This window comes from Fundulus heteroclitus, chromosome 8 (genome assembly GCF_011125445.2).
Source record: "Fundulus heteroclitus isolate FHET01 chromosome 8, MU-UCD_Fhet_4.1, whole genome shotgun sequence".
NCBI classification, from domain to species: Eukaryota; Metazoa; Chordata; class Actinopteri; order Cyprinodontiformes; family Fundulidae; genus Fundulus; species Fundulus heteroclitus.
The window spans coordinates 27,171,743-27,190,792 of record NC_046368.1 but is presented as its reverse complement, the minus strand read 5'-3'; the positions used below and the strand labels follow the sequence as shown (position 1 = coordinate 27,190,792).

Below are 19,050 nucleotides of genomic sequence, written 5' to 3'. Positions count from 1 at the left end.
TGCTCTTTGTATATGTATAATAAAGCTATATTGTTGGCTGGCAGCTAATTCAGGAATTTTTTTCAGCCACACTCTGGATACAAGATGGACCGTCCCGTGCACGTTGCCTGCATTCTGTTAAACAGCCACCAGGGGGTTACAGAGGTTGCAAAATGATGTACCAAAGTTTTTGTACCCAGCTTTTCTTTGGAGTTGTTTCTTTCGCGAACTTGTTAATAGTTTATGCTACTGGGTTTTTAACGTGTATATAATCATTTTATTTGAAGGGAAATAAATTCTGCGTTTTAATTTCCACAGACCTGGGAACCATGAGTTGGGATTGAGGCGACACCAAGTTAACCTTGTTACAATTGGAATCCTGCCTTCTATTAAGCTTGGACGTCAAGTTAAGATCTGGTAATACGGTCAAACCCGAGTAGAGCAGGCCACGTTGGACGTCTGAAAAAGGAGGTCAACTTGCTAACTGTAGTCCCGCTAACTCCTATTAGCATTATGCTTTTAAACACTTAAAGAACGTAATCAATGATGGAGGTTGTACATCACGATGCGTCCCACTGGTTTAATACCCGGTAAGATACAAGGGATCATAAGTGCAATAAAAAAAGATTATGCCTGCAACTTCTGCTATGTTTTACATTTGTGGCAGCCATATTGGATACTGAGCTCGGAGTTGTTCGGCAACGTCTGACTCTCTTTGTCAGTATTTTAACTTGTTTCATTTCTGACTGTGCACCCTTGAGTTATGAATCCAGAGGGTTTTGCTAATTGGTTGGGTAACTGAGAAGTCTAACGACTGTCCGCAATACAAGTTCATTACAATTTAGATCTCAGCCCTCAAACACTAATGGCACATATTCAAAGATAATGTTGTACAGTATTATGCATCACTAATTGATTGAGGCTCAACCTTTTAGCAAGTGAACAGTTTATTCATGTCACTGTGTTCTATACATGGCCACTATATCGGATGATGAGGTTGATGAAGAGCCTCTGACTCACCATGCCAAGATTTAGATTAGATTAGATCAAACTTTATTGTCATTACACAGGTACAAGTACAAGGCAACAAAATGCAGTTTAGGTCTAACCAGAAGTGCAATAGCAGGTGGATATTAGTGTGAATAGAGTTTTACAGATATGTGCAATAGCATAATATACAGATGATTATTATAACAGAGTTTACATGTACTATGAATATATGTACAGGTGGCTATTACTATAGGCAGAATTGTGAGCATGATATACAGGTAGCTATTACTATAAAATGAATAATAATTATTATTTCATTTTAAAAGGGTTTTCCAGTTGACTTTTCTAACTTGGAATTTAGACATTCGAGCAAAAATTTTATTTATTGGTTGATTAGAACTTGCTGTCTAATCCTGCTACTCAGGAGGCCCTGTGTTACTTTTTGTTTAGGTATCCCTCTGAGACGTAAGAACACTTTCTTTGACTGAATTCTCCGCTTTGAAATTCTGATTTTTTTTTTACTGTGGTTAAAAAGGTAGAAAAGAGAACAAGCACACAAATGAAACCACAGAAAAAAAGTAAGTAATACAAAATCACTCTTTTGCTCTGCAAAAAGGTCTTTAGTTTTGAACATTGGCACCTAAAATCCAACAGAAGTTAACAGAGCTGAACTGAAATCCTCTGTCAGCCCAAACCTGAACTTTCCACGCTGAAACATTTATCTCTGAGAGGTCCTTGAGCTTCTCTGAGCTGCCTTTAACCCGGCTGGAACGGCTGCAGCAGGTTCCAGCTGGATGGTTTTCCTGATAACTGCCACCGAAAGGCTTGATGGAAATCCATCTCTTAACTGCTCGGTAATGTGTATTCAGAGATAAAGCTCCCAGAGACCGGGAGGCCTGTGGGAGAAAGGAGCAAATATTTAGACATTTTTAGTAATAAAACAACAACAACAAAGTTGGTATGAAAAAGTTAGGCTTTTGGAATGTTACCATGTAACACGAGGTCTGAAATTGTACATAGAATAACACGATTGAAAGTAAAACCCATATTTGAACATTTAGATTTACAGCTTTTCTGGGCAAAAAATTGGAATGAAGAAGATTATTTTTGAATGCTTTTAATTTGATCAGTTTGGCATTGGTGATCCTTTAGATAGCTTTGAATTTATTTTTGAGGGAAAAGCTAATGTTCTTAATTTAGAGTTCATACAGGATAAGGTGCTGTAACAATACATTATGTATCAATATTAGCTATAGTGGTTATTATTATGTTGTTTGGCACATTCAGTATGTCACTGAAACAACCCATTTTGTAAGATAGGACACTTTCACAAAGTCCCTTGTGAAAGTATTCACAGCATAAACATGTTTCATATGAAAGAATGATGGTCTATGGTTTTAAAAATCCAAATAAAAAAAATGAGTTTCTCTAAACATCTCACAACCCCATTGTAGTTCTCAATTTATGTTTAGTTTTACTTATCATATGAGCTGAAAAGTGAACCCCCCCCCCCCCCAAGTTTTAAGTCGCTTGCCTCCTTTAAAATGTTTTCTTCCAACATTGTGCTGAAATGTCAGCCATCTTGTCCAGTGTTAATCTTCCCATCAGCTCTAAACTGTGGAGGACTGAAACTGACAGAATTAAAAAATATTTCATATATAAAAGGCCCGATAAATAAATTCAAATGTAGCAATTAATAAAAAAAAAATAGAAATACTTTGTATTTATTAATATGTCTTTGTTTAAAATATCTAAATTTATTTACTTCAAAGTGTTTTATAATTTAATTGATCAAAAAAAAAAATCTATTTATTTTTGGCCATTCTCATAATCCCCCTACCCCTGCCACTTCATTGTCCTTTGTGTCCTTCAGCCTTATTGTTTTTACTCAGTTCACCTGCTCTCATCTGCTCCACCTGCTGTTACTTCCTTCTCCTCCTATACATTCAGCCAGGTTTGTCACACTTATTGTTAGGTCCTCAATCAAGCAACCCCAGTTTCTGGTCTGTGGCTTTTTATATTGCTGAACCCTGCTAGTGTCTGACTAGTGTCTCACATACTCTGTGGATAGCAACAGACCGTTGTAAAATGCTTTATTCATCATTTTTGGTCGGCCAAATGAAAATAGTTTCTTCAAAAGTGGAATGAAGGACTGAAAAGTAAAAGAAAACATGCTCATGAAAGATGGAACATATTTACATAATAAGTTATAATCCAATGTTTTGAAAGCTATCATCACAATTAAAATAAAAAAAATTTTTAGGATCTTACCATTTGACTAAGCTTTAAGGTGATTCTTTCAAATATTCCAAAAGCTGTCATTTACTTCAGCAAAATGTTTTTTGTTGTTGTTGTTTTTTTTTTTTTTAAACAATCGTAAACTCTTAAAAAATAGAGGCAAGGAAAGTTATTGCATTTTTGTTTGGTGCAACATATCCTAGATCATTTTAATTTTAATACAGCCCACTGTCACATGAGTATTTTACTATTCTGGGCTTGGGCTGAAGCTCCCAATGTTTTAATAGCCTAAAAACACCCCTGAGTGCGTCCATCTGTTTTTTTTCTTGTTTTATCTCATGTTTCTTCAAATGTTTTCATAAAAGTCTTTCGGCAAAGAATGAATTGTATTCTACACAGTTGCAAGGAAGCGATCCGGGGCAGACTGGAATGGAGCTCAAACAAATCCGTCAAGTGTTGCCCATCTACCGTAGTGGTTAAGTTGATTGATGGGCCTCTTGTGACGTCATCAACCCGAAAACACACAAAAGCATGCTTTGTGCGTTTTTGTGTGTGTGTGAGTTTTGAAGCTTTGCACTTTGGGAAATCCCGCTGTGGATGGACAGCATCTGGCATCTGGACAGCCAAAGCTCTTGTTCTCTACCATCAATCAGATGCTCAAGCCCAGAGTCTCCACTGCTACTGATCCCTCCATTGATGATTACAACCACTTCATGGATTTCTTCAGAACCAAGTTTGATACAATCAGATAAAACATTGTTTTGCCTCAATTGGACCCCAAACCCAGTACTTCTCCCTGTTAAATCCTCAAAGCTTTTGCTAAGGTTGCTCAATGGGATCTTCTCTCCATCGTTTAGAAGATCAACTCCTCCTCCAGCTTCCTCAACCCCCTCCCAAGGTCACTTCTAAAGAGGTGCCTTCCAGTCATTGTCCCCTTCATGAACCTGATAATGAATCGCTCTCTGTTCACTGGCAAAGTTTAAACTTTGCAGCTATCAAGTCTGTACTAAAAAAGTACAACTTAAACTCTGACACCCTCTCCAATTACCGTCCCATCTCAAATTTGCCTTTTCTGGCAAAGGCTTTGTAAAAAGTTGTTGTCCACAAGTTGCACCAACACCTTCAGTCACACCAGCTCAATGATAAGCCAAAACTCTCTCCAGTTAAATAGCAGTAAAACCATGGTCATCCTCATCGGCACCGCCCATCCAACTAAACAAGCTGGCATCACCCACATCACCATCAACAATCACTCCATCCCTCTCTCATCACTTGTCACCAGTCTTGGTGTCAAGTTTCATTCCTCCCTTTGCTTTACTGCTTATATTAAATCAGTTTCCCAGACCTCTTACTGTCATCTAAAAAACATTTCTAAATTCACACCCTCACGCTTCCAACTGGACACTGAAAGACTGGTCCACGCCTTCATTACATCTGGCCTTGACTTCTGCAACTCCCTACTAGCAGGTCTCCCCTCCAAAGCCATCCAGAAGCTACGGTATGTCCAGAACTGTGCTGCCCGCATCCTCACCAAAACCAGGAAATCCGTCCACATCACCACAGTCCTCCATTCCCTCCACTGGCTCCCTTACAACCAACAGATAACCTTTAAGTAACTCCTGCTGGTCTGCAGGACTGTCAACCACACTGGCCCAACCTACCTCCAGGACCTCCTTTTTCCTCAATCTGCATCTCGGTCACTCAGATCGTGCATCCAGAATCTCCTCACTGTCCCCCCTTACTAGACTATCAACCATGGTTGACTGTGCCTTCTCCTCCCTGGGGCCTTGGCTGTGGAATCAGCTGCCTGAATCAGTCAAGATGGCAGATTCCCTTACAACACTCAAAAGCAGCCTGAAGACTCATTTATTTCATGCTGCCTTCAACAAATAAGACTTCCCCTATGATTTCCTTGCTCTTGACTGCAATTGTTGGCCATATTTTTGCACTGTTATTTTAGATTTATGTTTTTAATCTAGATTATTTTAGGATTTGTTATTCTAGATCGTTTTAGACCTTGTTTATTGTAGGACTGTGAAGCACCTTGAGAAGTCGCAAGATCTCAAAGTGTGCAATACAAATAAAATGTATTATTATTAAACGTATTATTACTACTACTACTACTAACCTACTATCTCTAAAGCATCAGGACTGCATTTGATCACCTCCAGCTCGAAACCTAAACTGCTCAGACAGGGCTGTACGGTGGCACAGTTTGCAGCACTGCTGCCTTGCAGTAAAAAGGCCCTAGGTCAAACCCCAGGAGCCTAGGTCGCACATATATAAAATTAGATATGGGATCTTTCTGCATGGAGTTTGCATGTTCTTCCTGTGTATGCTTGTGTTTTTTCTGGTTCCTTCAGTCCACAGTCCAAAAACAGGTCCTGCTAGGTTAATTAGTGACTCTAAACCACACTTAGGTGTAAATGTGTGTGTGCATGAGTGTTTGTCTCTGTGTTGCTCTGTGATGGACTGACAACCTGTCCGGTACTCTGCCTCTCGCTTATTGACCCCTGCAGATAGTCACCAGCTCCCCGTGACCCTGCACAGAAAAAGCTGGTGTAGAAATGGATGCATGGATTCTGCAGGCGTTCTATTGAAATGCCAATTGAAATGAATTCAACTTTTATTCTATTTGTAGAGACACAACGTATTTTTTTCAACGCTTTTGTGGCATCGCTGTGAGGAGAAGGCTCTCGCTCAGAGCATCGTTCGTGCAAGACTTGTCTTGGCTCCTGAATTGCTCAAATGTTTCTCCTGTAGGCTCGCCACGCGGTCAAGACTCTCAAGACCGGGTGTCTGTGGGGTTTGCACCGTCACGTCAGAGCCATTCGTGCAGAGTTGCACAGCCTCAGATAAGAATGAATCCCGTTCTGTTCTCAGCCCCCCCTTGTTTGCAACACAATACTGAGGTGTGCTATCCACAAATATGTGGGGAACAGTGTAAGAGCCAAAATGAATTTCTGTGGTGTTTTCTTTTAAAACAATAGGGCTGTCTTGCGCAAACTTGCAGCTAACCGCAGGGGAGGGTGTTGGAAAGATGAGCTGTGTGGGATCGGAGAAGGGAGGGAGAAGGGGGTCTGGGAGGCTTTTTTGCAGTGACATCAGGGACCGCGCTCTCGTCCTGGGCTATAAATCCAGCATGCACGCCCTCTTGGATTCTTTTCTGAGACCCGGAGGAACGGTGTAGCTGAGAAGAGGCTTCCTGCAGAGACCATGGCACCAGCTGGAGCAAAGAAAGTAAGGGCGCAGAGTAATGTGTGCAATTTAGCTTCAAGTGTTGTTCCTCTTCCTCTTGCAAATGTGTGCGGTTCACCGTGAAAAAGTATTTCACTGAGACTTTTTTAATGCAACTTTCTTGGCGCGCACGCAGGGCATTTTGGAGCGCCTGGATGCAGGAGAGGTGGTCATCGGAGACGGAGGGTTTGTGATCGCCCTGGAGAAAAGGGGTTATGTGAAAGCGGGACCGTGGACTCCAGAGGCTGCAGCCGAACACCCTGAAGCAGGTAGACCACCACCTCTGCGTTAATCGAAGCTCTGAAACCAGTTAGGACTGTGCGCTAACAGAACCGCGTTGCTGTTGCAGTGCGGCAGCTGCACAGGGAGTTCCTGAGGGCTGGCTCTAATGTCATGCAGACCTTCACTTTCTATGCCAGCGATGACAAGCTGGAGAACAGAGGGCACACTCAGCGTTTTACTGTAAGTTACTTTGGCTATAATGACTTGCAAAAGCATTCATGCAAATGTTATTTATTCTCCACCAGCTTTTCACATCTGGAGGGTAAAAGATTTACAGATTTTTTTTCCCCTTGCAAAATGGCTCCAATTCAGTCTGATTGGAGAGAGTTTGTAAATTTTTGACACAGATACTTTGATGAATTTGGGTCTGGACTTTGACTGGACCATTCCAACACATGAATATGCTTTAATTGACACCATTCTATTGTAACTCCACTAGTATATTTAGCAGTCGCTGTCCTGCGCCTGTTGAAGAATAGCATCCCCACAGCATGATGCTGCCACCACCGTGTATCACAGAGGGGATGGCGGGTTCAGGGGGGAGGTACAGGGTTAGTTTTCTGCCTCTCGTTGAGTTTTGGTCTCATCTGACCAGAGTACCTTCATCTACATGTCATGTCCAGCCTGTGTGGCTCATTCCTAAACTATAAACAGGATTTCTTACAGCTTTCTTTCAGCTGTGGATTTCTTCTGGCCACTCTTGTGGCTTGTAGCGTGCACAACAGGTTTTCCCACCTGAGCCGCTGATCTATGACACTCCTCCAGAGTTACCATGAGGCTCTTCTTGCCCCACCTACCAGTCTATGTGGATGACGATGTGTTGGTAGGTTTGCAGTTCTGCGGTTTTCTTCCCATTTTCAGATAATGGGTTGAACAGACTTCTAGGTGTATTGATTCTGAGATTCAGTATCAATTTGCTAATTAGGACGCTCCCGAAGGCAATTTGCTGCACTTCAATTTCAGCATGTCAGAGTAAAAGGGGGCAGAATAATAACGCATGCATCTTATTTTGTGTTTTATTTTATTTATTTATTTTTAGTGTCTCTGTGATTGCCAACGCCTACTAGTGAGGTATTCATTTTCGCATTGTTCAAATATAATGAAACCAATAAGGAAATAGGAGTAGAATTGAAAGATCCTTTATTGTCACTCAGTGGGGAAATTCGGGCAGCAAAGAGTTAAAAATACTGTAAGTAGTCATTGACTTTCAAGCACATTCCAGTGTGTGCTCTAATAGACAAATGCACTTCATATAAAATATTTGTTTATACATGCAATTATGAATAAGCATAAGGCTGTGAACAATACTCTTAATTAAACCTTTAGTACTACAAATAATCCTCAGATTTGGTACATGTTTGGTGAAAGAAGGCTTAAGTGCACAGAGGCTGCAAAAAGTGTTTTATCATTAGATTATCTGCTGCAGTCATTACATTTTTTTTTCAGTGCAACATCAATGGCATAAGAACTTATTAAGTTATTGGTAAAATTCTTTTAGTTCACAAGCTTTATTTTATTATTGGCAACTTATCAGGTTATAGGCCATTATTACAGTATTGGTTGCTGGGCAACGTATCCTTTTCATCTGTCTGTTGCACTGAAGCCCAAAAAAATATATTGAAAAAAATTAAACGACTTCAAGACACTGTAGTCCGAGGTCTCAGATGGAACGATGAGGGTCGTTCGTGCACTAAAGTGAAAAGTGAAGCATTTGTCTTTCCCCTACTTGTGAACTTCAGGGGGAGCAAATAAACGAGGCGGCTTGTGATCTGGCCAGGGAGGTGGCCAACGAGGGCGATGCTCTGGTGGCGGGAGGAGTCTCTCAGACGCCCACATACCTCAGCTGTAAGAGCGAGGAGGAGGTCAAGGCCATTTTCAAGAAGCAAGCTGACGTGTTTGCCAAGAAAAACGTGGACTTCTTGATTGCAGAGGTATGTAAATGCACATATGCTATAATGCTGAGAGGTATCTCATCCATAAAGAAAAGCTACAACCATTCAATGGATTTTAAAACCACTTCCCAGGGCTAATTTAGCCTCATCGTCAATCACAAAAGCCTAAAAGTGTCATAAATTGCAGCTCTGTGAACCCAATATTTAGGCATGTCCCCAGCATGGACAGAGCGAAAGACAGAGATCCCAGGAGAAAGCTTCACCAGGGCGGTGCACACTAGCAGTAGTTAAACTAGTGAGGGCAGGGCGAGAACAGGTCCACAGGGACAGCAGGCTGAGCGACAAGGCGCTGAGGAAGACCACGCGTACGCAGCGGGACAAGATGAGACGTTCTGGCACTGGGACCGCGATTGAGGCAGGTATATGCAGAGAGAGTGACAGACGATCCGGGTGAGTCTGATTAGTGGCGGCAGCAGGTGGATCTAATGAAGGGCCTGAGGTGCAGGCAGTGGAAACATGAGCAGCCATAACCACACACACACACACACACACACACACACACACACACACACACACACACACACAAAGGCCAAATCATGTCAAAAGCGGCCTCCTTTCTCCATCTGGTAGCAGTCATACAAGCCTCATTGATCCTGAGCAAAAAAAAACATACCCTACAGCCTTCCTTCAGAATTTCCTAGTTAAAACCATTCCTCCTTTCTGTTGTCTGGTTCTTTAAAGCAGCATTATTCTGTGATAAGCCCCTAACATGAACACCTATGCATACAGATCATCTCTGTGTTACTTAAGCTGTAAAAACAGGCATTCTTGAAGACCATCACTGTACCATACAAAGTGTCAAGGTTCAAGTGTCATGTCAAAGTTCACTGGAAATATGCAGACTAGGGCAGACACTAGTGGGACTTTACCTGAAATTGTGAGCTTCGGTCAAACTAGACAGCGATTGAGCTTTTCACCAACAAACACAACTTGACACGAAACAAAACATAAATATGTGGCAAAAGCACCCGCATACGCCCATTGTTGAGTACGGTAGGGGATACCTGATGCTGTGGGCCTGTTTTTCTGCAAAGAAGAAGTTATTTTAATGTCTTTGTTACCAAGGGTGCTGATAATTATGGGATCTGTTATAGATTTCCAGATCCTTAGTGAAATGTTACTGGCTGTCTCCAAGTTCAATTCTGAATATTCGAAAGGAAAACCCGATAGGAGGTGTAAACATCAGCAGAAGTCATGGAAACCTCACCTTTGGGGGGATTTGATTTCTATGCAAATGTTTTTTAAGTACCTTTACATTGTAACTCGACTGCTCTCGTTCGCTCTGCTTTCTCCAGTACTTTGAGCACGTGGAGGAGGCCGAGTGGGCGGTCCAGGTTCTGAAGAGCACCGGGAAGCCCGTGGCTGCGACTCTGTGCATCGGACCTGAGGGAGACCTGAACGGAGTCGGTCCTGGGGAATGCGCCGTCAGGCTTGTGAAAGCGGGTACGGCCGATTTTTCAAAGCTGTCGCCGTTACGCGGCACCACGCCGACTCTGGACCGCGCAGGTCGCTGAGAAATGAATGGACAGCTTTGAAACGCAAGCATCCCTAACATGAGCGTGATGTGCAGGCACTAAGAGGAAATGTGAACAAGTCTTGTGTTCGTGTAGCTTTAGGTATTCGTGTCACAAGGTTCTGCAGGGGAATTTCAGAGCACTTTCTGGGGCACCAAATGCAACGTGAGGACAGGAACGAGCGGGTTAAGGCTTTAAAGCTGCCAACGTTTCTTTCCCCAGTGGTCATTGTAGACGTATTTAGATATGCTTTTCAGACAGTCATAAGTGGCACTTTGGTTGTGTGCCACAAAAGACATTTGTGCAAGTGTTGTGTAGTCTCTAATCTTCCTTGTCGCATGTGGATGTCAGGTTAAGACAGTGTCACACCCTACCCCTGACAATGCTATTGGCCTTATGACTCCAGACCAGGGAATACAGGCCCCTTCCAGCTTGAGCTGCTAATGGGACCATCTGAAATCAGTGCAGTTTTGTACTCATTTCCAGTTGACCTAAGTGGTATTTTAAAGTTATTCGGATCGGATCAAGTAACTCCTTTTCATTAAATGCAGTTAGCTTTATTTTTTTTGACTCATCTTAATTGGAAGTGCTTTGATTGTTTAGATCTCTTTTCATCCGGCAACTGCAAACCTGATTATATTTCAATGTGGTTTTTGCCGACAAGCGAACACAAACTGGTGCAATATTGTGATACGTAAGAAGTATGCATAATTCATTTTTTTAATATACAAATTAAGATCTGAAAAGCTGGGCCTGCATTCATATGAAGCCCCTTTTAGTCTAACACCCCAAAATGAAAATTGACTGCAAGCATTAAAGCACCATTGAAGGAGGTTAAGGGATACAACAATGTTGCATATTTTTATCATTTCACAGAGCACTAGTCAAACCATCGTCTGAGAGGGGGGGGGGGATTCTCACGATCAGAACCAGAAAAACAAACCAGAAGAGATTATTGTGCCAACGCCGGCATACTCAAGTTGAGGCATATTGTTCAGGTGTTGACTAATTTGCAATTAATTCAGAAAAATAGGCAGATTAATAAAGCAGCAAAATAATCAGAGAAGCAGCAAAGGGGTGGAATACGTGCCAGACGCTGTAAGTAGTTGTAACTATTTCTATTCCATTTAAACCTTGAATCTGGATCTGCATTTGCGGTTTTGCATTTCCAAACGCACGAAACTCTCAGTCAACCAGCAGCACGACCAATACAGCAAGTGTTTACTTGGTTATTATTATGAGATCAAGAACGGGTTTGTGCATTTCTACATGTGTTCAGGTGAACATAATTTCTCATGCATATTGACATGTCAGGGCAGGAACGCTTGATAGAAACTCTAATAACAGTTCCATGAAGCTCCTGGGGGCAGACTGGGTTCAGCAAATTGGTGTAGGGGGCACTTTCTCTGCTTCTTAAGAAACCGGTTCTGTCAGGTACAAAGCAGACATGATGATTTCAACATGAACAACATTTTAGCTTGTGCCCTTGGCAGGGCCTCCGTATATTAATAATAATAATAGATACTTTATTCATCTCACAATGGAGAAATTCACTTCTGCATCTTAACCCATCTCCTTGGGGAGCAGTGGGCTGCCACTGTGCGGCGCCTGGGGAGCTATCAGGGGTTAAGGGTCTTGCTCAGGGACCCAGAATGCAGGCAGTTTCTGTCTGTCTCATTTTTAGATTATCTCACCTGGGTTTCCTACATGGTAGCTATTTATTTGTTGCATGGGGTTAGTTACGATATACTAGCTGAGTGTAGAGCAGAGGGTACATCGGCTCACTTTGGAATATTTGCCTAAATAAAAAAATATAACATTTTCCAAAAAAGATCCTAGGTTTGCTGAGGAGAGAATGTTTTAGCGGACTTATTATTTTTATTATTCCTCTTTTATTGTAAGTGTGTTTTTTAAATACTGTTTAATTGTCATGCTATAATAATATCTACCCTGACGTTTAAAAATCAGAGCAAGTTTGAAAACACAATCGTCCTGTATGAAATCCTAAGTAAACCTGATTGAAATTCAACCCTGTAGGGTAGGCTAGTGCCTCTAGTTAATGTTCCATTTCCTCTTGTTTTGACCCTATTTATGCCTGCCTGTAATTTACAGATAACAGACGAAAATTTACTAGGTTTGTGCTGCCATCTACTGGTCATTTGGACACATTACGGCAGAAATCAACAGCCAATGGCAGAAAACCACTGAACTACCAGCGAGTGGCGAAGGGAATATAATCTCCACCCTTAACCAGATGAACATGTCTTTTATATTAAACTTTTATGTTTATATATATATATATATATATATATATATATATATATATATATATATATATATATATATATATATATATATATATATATATATATATATATATATATAAAAAAGGAAGAGAGTCCGTTGAAGCATTTGCGAAATATTTGTATATTTAGTTATGAAATGTATTTATCTTTTTTTTATCGGTGAGTTGTAATAGCCTATGTATTGATTCCTTTATTTATGCAAACAGTCTTTTGAGGAAGTTAATGCACCTCATTAAAGCCATGGGGATTTTTTTTTCTTCTTTTAAAAGGCTTGGAGATATGGATATTCATCATCAGTTTAACAATATTAAAACTAAAGTTAATTTCATTTTAAAATGTCTAATAAAGTGGAGTTATTTTCAGTGGAATTACTGTGTTCCCCCTTAAAATGGCTGAAACTGCACACACGATCAAAACGTCATTGCTCAGCATTTATTTTTAAGAATGTTTGCCCAATTTCAGACATTTAGTTTGATGTGCTGCTGACTGTTGAAGTGAGATTAAAGACCAAGAGAGTGAAAGAGGTCTATCAAATAAAAAGTGGAAGAAGTTCTTACCTACTGCCAGCTTGCCCACGTCTGGCTGGACAAGCAAGTTCACTCTGACAGGCAGCAGACTGCGAGATGAGAAAAGAAGTCTCCAAAAGTGCTAAAACACCAAGCTGTAGCGGGTTCTTGCTAGTGTTGCTGTTAAAGTGCCTGTAAAATCAGGAAGGGCCTGCCCAAGTTTCACTTGTATGGGAGGTGTCCAAGGAGGAAGCCTTTGCTCTCTAAAAAAGCCAAGCTATAGTTTGTCACAGATGATGTAGACCAGGACCTCTGGAAAAACGTACTTTGGATAGATGAGTCTAAAAGTGAACTGTTTAGGGACCAGGAAACAGGACATGAACTAAAAACAGCAGTCCAGGATAAGAACCTCACACCGACTATGAAACATGGAGCAGGGGTGCGGCCAGGAAATTTGGGCCACACTACAAAACATCCGCATAATCTCAAAAGCTCACGTAAATATATGTCAATTTTCTTTTTTGGGGTCCCTGTCAGTCATGGGGCCTTGAATTGTCCTAATTTTTTCACTTTATAGGCGCCCCTGGCATGAAGATAGATGATGTGATGGTTTAGAGAAGCTTTGCTGCATTAAGACCTTGTTAGCTCACCATCACCATTACAATGGGTGGGGGGGGGGGTGAAGCTGAAAGACAACTGGTCCCTGGAACGGCACAAAACAAGCCACTGAAACCAACAAAGACTGGCTGAGAATTAAGAAAAGGAAAGTCCTGGGCTAATCCAAGCCCGGATCTTTATTCTTTTAAAATACTGTGGAGGAAATTTAGACGGGCAGTACTTGTTGTAAGAAACTCTGAAAAACATCTTACAGCTGAAATTGATATCAGATACTTGTCGACTACAAGACTTGTTGGCTTCCAGCGCAGGGAAAGAAACCAGCTTTTAGGGCATCAGCATATGAACGTCTCTTAAAGAACAGCATATTTAATGGGGCCTCCTAATCACACCACTATAGGTGGTTTTCTTTGATCTTAACAGCATGCCAGTTTTAAATGTCAGGCACTCCCCTGGCCACCCCTATAGGAACAGAGTTCTTTGCTTGTTTTACAGGGGCCCAGATTGTTGGCATTAACTGTCACTTTGACCCGGAGACCTGCGTGAAGACTGTGAAGCTGATGAAGGAGGGAGTGGAGAAGGCCGGTCTGAAGGCCCACTACATGTCCCAGCCGCTGGGCTTCCACACCCCCGACTGCAACCGGCAGGGATTCATCGACCTTCCCGAGTTCCCGTTCGGTGAGCAGCTCAAACCTCAACATGTCCCCCCTCGACCCGACACACCGGCGACATCGACGGACCGCCTCATTTGCGTTTTCTTTCCTGACAGCTCTGGAGCCCAGGATCCTGACCAGGTGGGACATGCAGAAATATGCCCGGGAAGCGTACAACGCCGGCATTCGCTTCATCGGCGGCTGCTGCGGATTCGAGCCTTACCACGTCCGCGCTCTGGCTGAGGAGCTGTCGCCTGAGCGGGGTTTCCTGCCCGCTGGCTCCGAGAAGCACGACAGCTGGGGGAACGGCTTGACGCTGCACACGAAGCCCTGGGTCAGAGCTAGGTAGGTACTTCCCCAAACGTTTTGTCTTACCCGCTTTCCTTTTTGACCAGAATAATAAAAGGATCAACGGGTAAACTAATGTGAAATGCTCCTCTGTGAAGGGCCCGTCGGGACTTCTGGGAGACACTAAAGCCCGCCTCCGGGCGTCCATTCTGTCCATCCATGTCCAAGCCCGATGAATGGGGCATCACCAAAGGACACGCCGACCTGATGCAACAAAAAGAGCCCACCAGCAAGGAGCAGCTCAACGCTCTTTTTGAGAAGGCCACCACCCACAATGCCTGATCCAACCCCTCCCACAGACGCCCTGCTACCCGAAAGAGAAGGCCTCTGATTAACAGCAGAAGAACATTCCCACCAAGTTTATAAACCCTAGAAGATTAGACCGTGCCTTTTTAGGACTATTCTCAGTTTGTGTGAGAAAATAAAAGATAAAAATAAATGACTACCGTTTCACAATATCTCGTAGGACTGCTGTAGATGTTTGAGTCAGATCACAAACCATGTCAGATTACTGTACCGCGAGCATCAAGCTACTGCCATAACACTCCAAATGTACCTGATGTTGTGTGAAACTAGAAATAAATGAATAAAAGCTACCAAAGAACCAAATCGGCATGCGAGGGTTGTGGGTTTTGTAGAAACATCAGCGAAAAATGAGAATAATTGTATTATTTTTTTTTTTGTTTCAAATGTGTGGAGAAAAACAAGACAAACTATTCAACTTAATCTGATTTCCCATCTATTTAGACTTAGACTTAGACAACTTTATTTGTCATTTTGTATGCAGCATTTAATGCATAACCTTTGACCTTTGTTTCAGAATAACCAACTGTTTGCGGTCTGTGTGTTTTTTTTCGTTTCTTTTTTTGTTTTTGCCCCAATCAACTGTAATCCCTTTAAGATTCCCATTTATTCTTAATAGACACAGATGGTTTTGATATAGTTTGGTCAAAGTGAAAATGAGACAACATACGAGTTGCAGAGCAAGTTCAGTTAATTTCCTCTAACCCAGAGGTTTATAATGTCTTGTAAATACCTTCATATCCTCTAATCTTTTTTTTTCTTTACATTTTGTCACACTACAACCACAACTTTTGATGTATTTTTGGAACTGAACGTTATAAGTAAACACAAAGTAGGGCATACTTGTGAATTGGAAGAAAAGGCATCCATGGTTTTTATAGATATATTTATATCTATATAGATAGATAGATAGGTAAAATATACATTTTTCCAAAATACCTCAAGCTCTATCATATTAAGTGGGAAATACTTGCAAACATCCGGTTTTAGGTCCTGTCACACATTCTGAATTTAGGTCTAGACCTTGACTGAGCCATTCTAACATGCTTTATAAGTAGTTATATTTATAAAAACCCTTTGATTGTAGCTCAGGCTGTATGTTTAGAGCTGTTTTCCTGCTGGAAGGTGAACATCCACCTTGTCTTTTACAGTCTCTAAGAGGTGTTTTTCCCAGGTTGGCTCTGCATAGAGCTCCCTCCATCTTTACATCAACTCTGATGAGCCTCCCTGTCGCTGCTGAAGAAAATCGGTCCCACAGCGTTAGGCTGTCGCCAACATGTTTCATCATGGGGATGCTTGGCAGACTTGGTTTTCAGTGACAAATAACAATGGCTTTATGCTTGCTTGGCTTCCATGAACTCAGAATTGTAGCGTAGATAACAAATAGTTGTGACTCTTGTACCTGAGCTCTAGAGTTACCATGACCTTTATGGGTTCTTTTTTTTAAAACATGCTGTCTAACAAATCTCTTTAACCATTCAAAGAATAGCTGAAATAAACTGTACAGGCGTAGGTTCCATTTTTACCAATTAGGTACAGCAGTTAGTTATATCATTCATATTATTTGCTTGTGGTGTTACAATGTCAATAACCTGAAAAATATAATACAATGTCTACACCCCATGTAGCGACTGTACTTTAAATAAGCAGTTGGTTCTTCATCCATCTGAACAGTTTAGTTAAAGGCAGAAAGAAATGTCGATCTTTTATGTGGAGACACCAAATTGAGAAGACAAAGAGGTTTAAGCGTCTTTATGTTGAGATTCAACCTCTATGCGAGGTTCCATGCCAGTGTAACAGTGTCCTCTGGTATGGTTAGTATACTCTGTTCCAAAAGGGGGAAAGAGATGAATCTCGGATGCACTTACTGTATGTGGGCCTGTTTTAAACCCCGGCTCTCCTGTGGGAGTTTTTGATTTCCTGTTTATTCATGTCTGGATCTGCTAGTGACACAGCGTGAAGTGGTTTTCTCTTGAAACACTTCCCTTGCTTAAAAACATGTTATTACTTTTTCTTTCCCCTAGATATCCAAACACATTATATGTCTCATGGAACCAACTTGAGTTTTCCCACTCTCACTAAAAGAAGATCTTATCTTTAATCAGAGAACGATACTCAGAATGGTGATACGCTTGAAAAATTAAAGATCCAGCAGTAAACTTCTACAGTGTATATAATATACTTGTGCGTGTATATATATAAAAATTGTATATATATATATATATATATATATATATATATATATATATATATATATATATAAATTGTATGTATATACTTATATATAATTGTGTTTTGTCTAACAAACATGAGACTCTTCAGCGTTAACAGAAATTTATTGACACCAATTTAACTTGAAAGTTTACTTTAACTGTAAGATAAAATTAATGAGTATTTTTTTTAACTTGTTAAATACTACATTTTACACACGTCTGCTCAGTAATCAAGGCACCTTTTAAGAATGACAACCCTTCAGCACTAATGGAAACAAGTGCAGAAGATTGGCTGAGGACCAAAATATAAGAACAAAAGGACAAGATGCATAAAATTACATCCTCCTTGTAAATATTTCCAGGGTTCATACTACAGTGGATTTTTTTTAGCGGTGTGAACATAAAAAGTAGAAAATATAAAAACATTAAGACTAAAAGAAGTATTTTTTCTAAACAATGTCATAAATGGGACCGTACAAACGTTTCCATCTTCATTTTGTCCTTAAAGGACTTTTGATCCACTCTGCTTGCTATACACGTCATTTGGCCTACAGACAGTGCGTGTTGTGCGTGATTACGTCATAGATTTGCCCACGTGTAGATGTTTATGCTCCTCGTGCACGTCGGCTGAAGGAGAAGGGTAGGTTTGCAAAGTCGGAGTGCGCTTGAGGAAATAAATAAAGGACAATTAAATAAATTACATGAAAAACATAGGAGATATTGGCCGTTCCCTGTCCGTAATGTTTGTCCTTTATTCAATTAGATCTTGAAAGGATAGGGCAAAGGCTGTGGTGCTTTCACGGTACCTGGGAGAACTCACTCAGTCTATGGGGAAAAATATTAAAGCTGTAATTTAGATTACTTTCAGTGGCTCTCGGTTGTGAAGATTTTAATAATTCCACTGAAAATACTTTGCACAATCAAGAGTGACTTACTGAAACTTCTATAAAGCTGAGAACACAATATATATTGTTTTTGTGTTTTCTTACTGAGTTGAGGCATTACGCTCAGAATAAAACATTAACGATTTCAATATACCCAACAGACTGACATCCTGCTCAGCTGAAGACCTACCTCTCATTTCTAATCAGAAACCTACTTTGGGTAGTTAATGGTAACAAAAGGACAATTATTATAACAATAACATTACCATCCATCCATCCATTTTCTGACCCGCTTAATCCCTCATGGGGTTGCTGGTGCCTATCTCCAGCGTTCACTGGGCCAGAGGCAGGGTAATAACATTACCTATTCCTATTCACCAATTTCTGCAGATTGCTATAAATCATACAGCAACATATTTAGCATTGCGTATGTATTAGTTTGTAAAGTTAATTACTGAGCAAAACGTTTCCTCAACTGTTGAAGTTTGAACAAAATTATTTGATTTGAATAACAGTGAGACTATCGGTATATTCTCTGTCTGCTGCAACTGTCTGCATCTCTCCCCCCTTCTCTATTCATGAACCTGATAAACGTCAGTAAACAGCTGGTCAAGGCTTTGAAATTATGGATTTCAAGCGGGGGCTTGTGAGTGCTATGGATCAGGCCTATGCAAAATTATCATAACATCTCTAATAATTACCTTTTGAATATCAACACGCTTTGTGGGTAATTAGAGGCAGAAATGTTTTTATTTTTGTTTTATTTTGTAATGTTTATGAATGAAGAAAAAAGAGCCCCACCAGAGGGCACTTATCCAGGGCAAAAAAGTACCTGATAACCAAGAGGGGTCCATCTGAATATGTTGTCATTGCTGTGTGCTGGATTCCTTCCACCCTTCCTCCCTTTTCTTTCTTCTTGTCAATTTCCTTGCTTCAAATTTGTAACTGCCTGCCCACTTTGTCCATAAACAACATAAGGTCCATGGTCCATTCGATTTAATAAAATCATTGCAACAAAGGAGAAAATCTA

General features: G+C 40.9%; 1 protein-coding gene across 1 annotated transcript; it reads left to right on the top strand.

Moving 5' to 3' along the window:
* Positions 1–6,303: 6,303 nt before the first annotated feature.
* Positions 6,304–15,229, top strand: LOC105918759 (betaine--homocysteine S-methyltransferase 1). Its single transcript, XM_012853912.3, has 8 exons — positions 6,304–6,447; positions 6,581–6,713; positions 6,794–6,906; positions 8,466–8,657; positions 9,974–10,121; positions 14,115–14,297; positions 14,389–14,617; positions 14,719–15,229. The coding sequence occupies exons 1-8, from the start codon at positions 6,424–6,426 to the stop codon at positions 14,900–14,902; spliced, it is 1,206 nt and encodes a 401-aa protein (XP_012709366.2). The 5' UTR covers positions 6,304–6,423; the 3' UTR covers positions 14,903–15,229.
* Positions 15,230–19,050: the final 3,821 nt, after the last annotated feature.

What these genes read in the sequence shown, in the direction of transcription:
- LOC105918759 (XM_012853912.3), top strand. Translation starts at nt 6,424, where the DNA reads ATGGCACCAGCTGGAGCAAAGAAA. An exon ending in AGCCGAACACCCTGAAGCAG is followed by an intron (nt 6,714 to 6,793) that starts GTAGACCACCAC and finishes TTGCTGTTGCAG; the next exon opens with TGCGGCAGCTGCACAGGGAG. An exon ending in AAGCCCTGGGTCAGAGCTAG is followed by an intron (nt 14,618 to 14,718) that starts GTAGGTACTTCC and finishes TCCTCTGTGAAG; the next exon opens with GGCCCGTCGGGACTTCTGGG.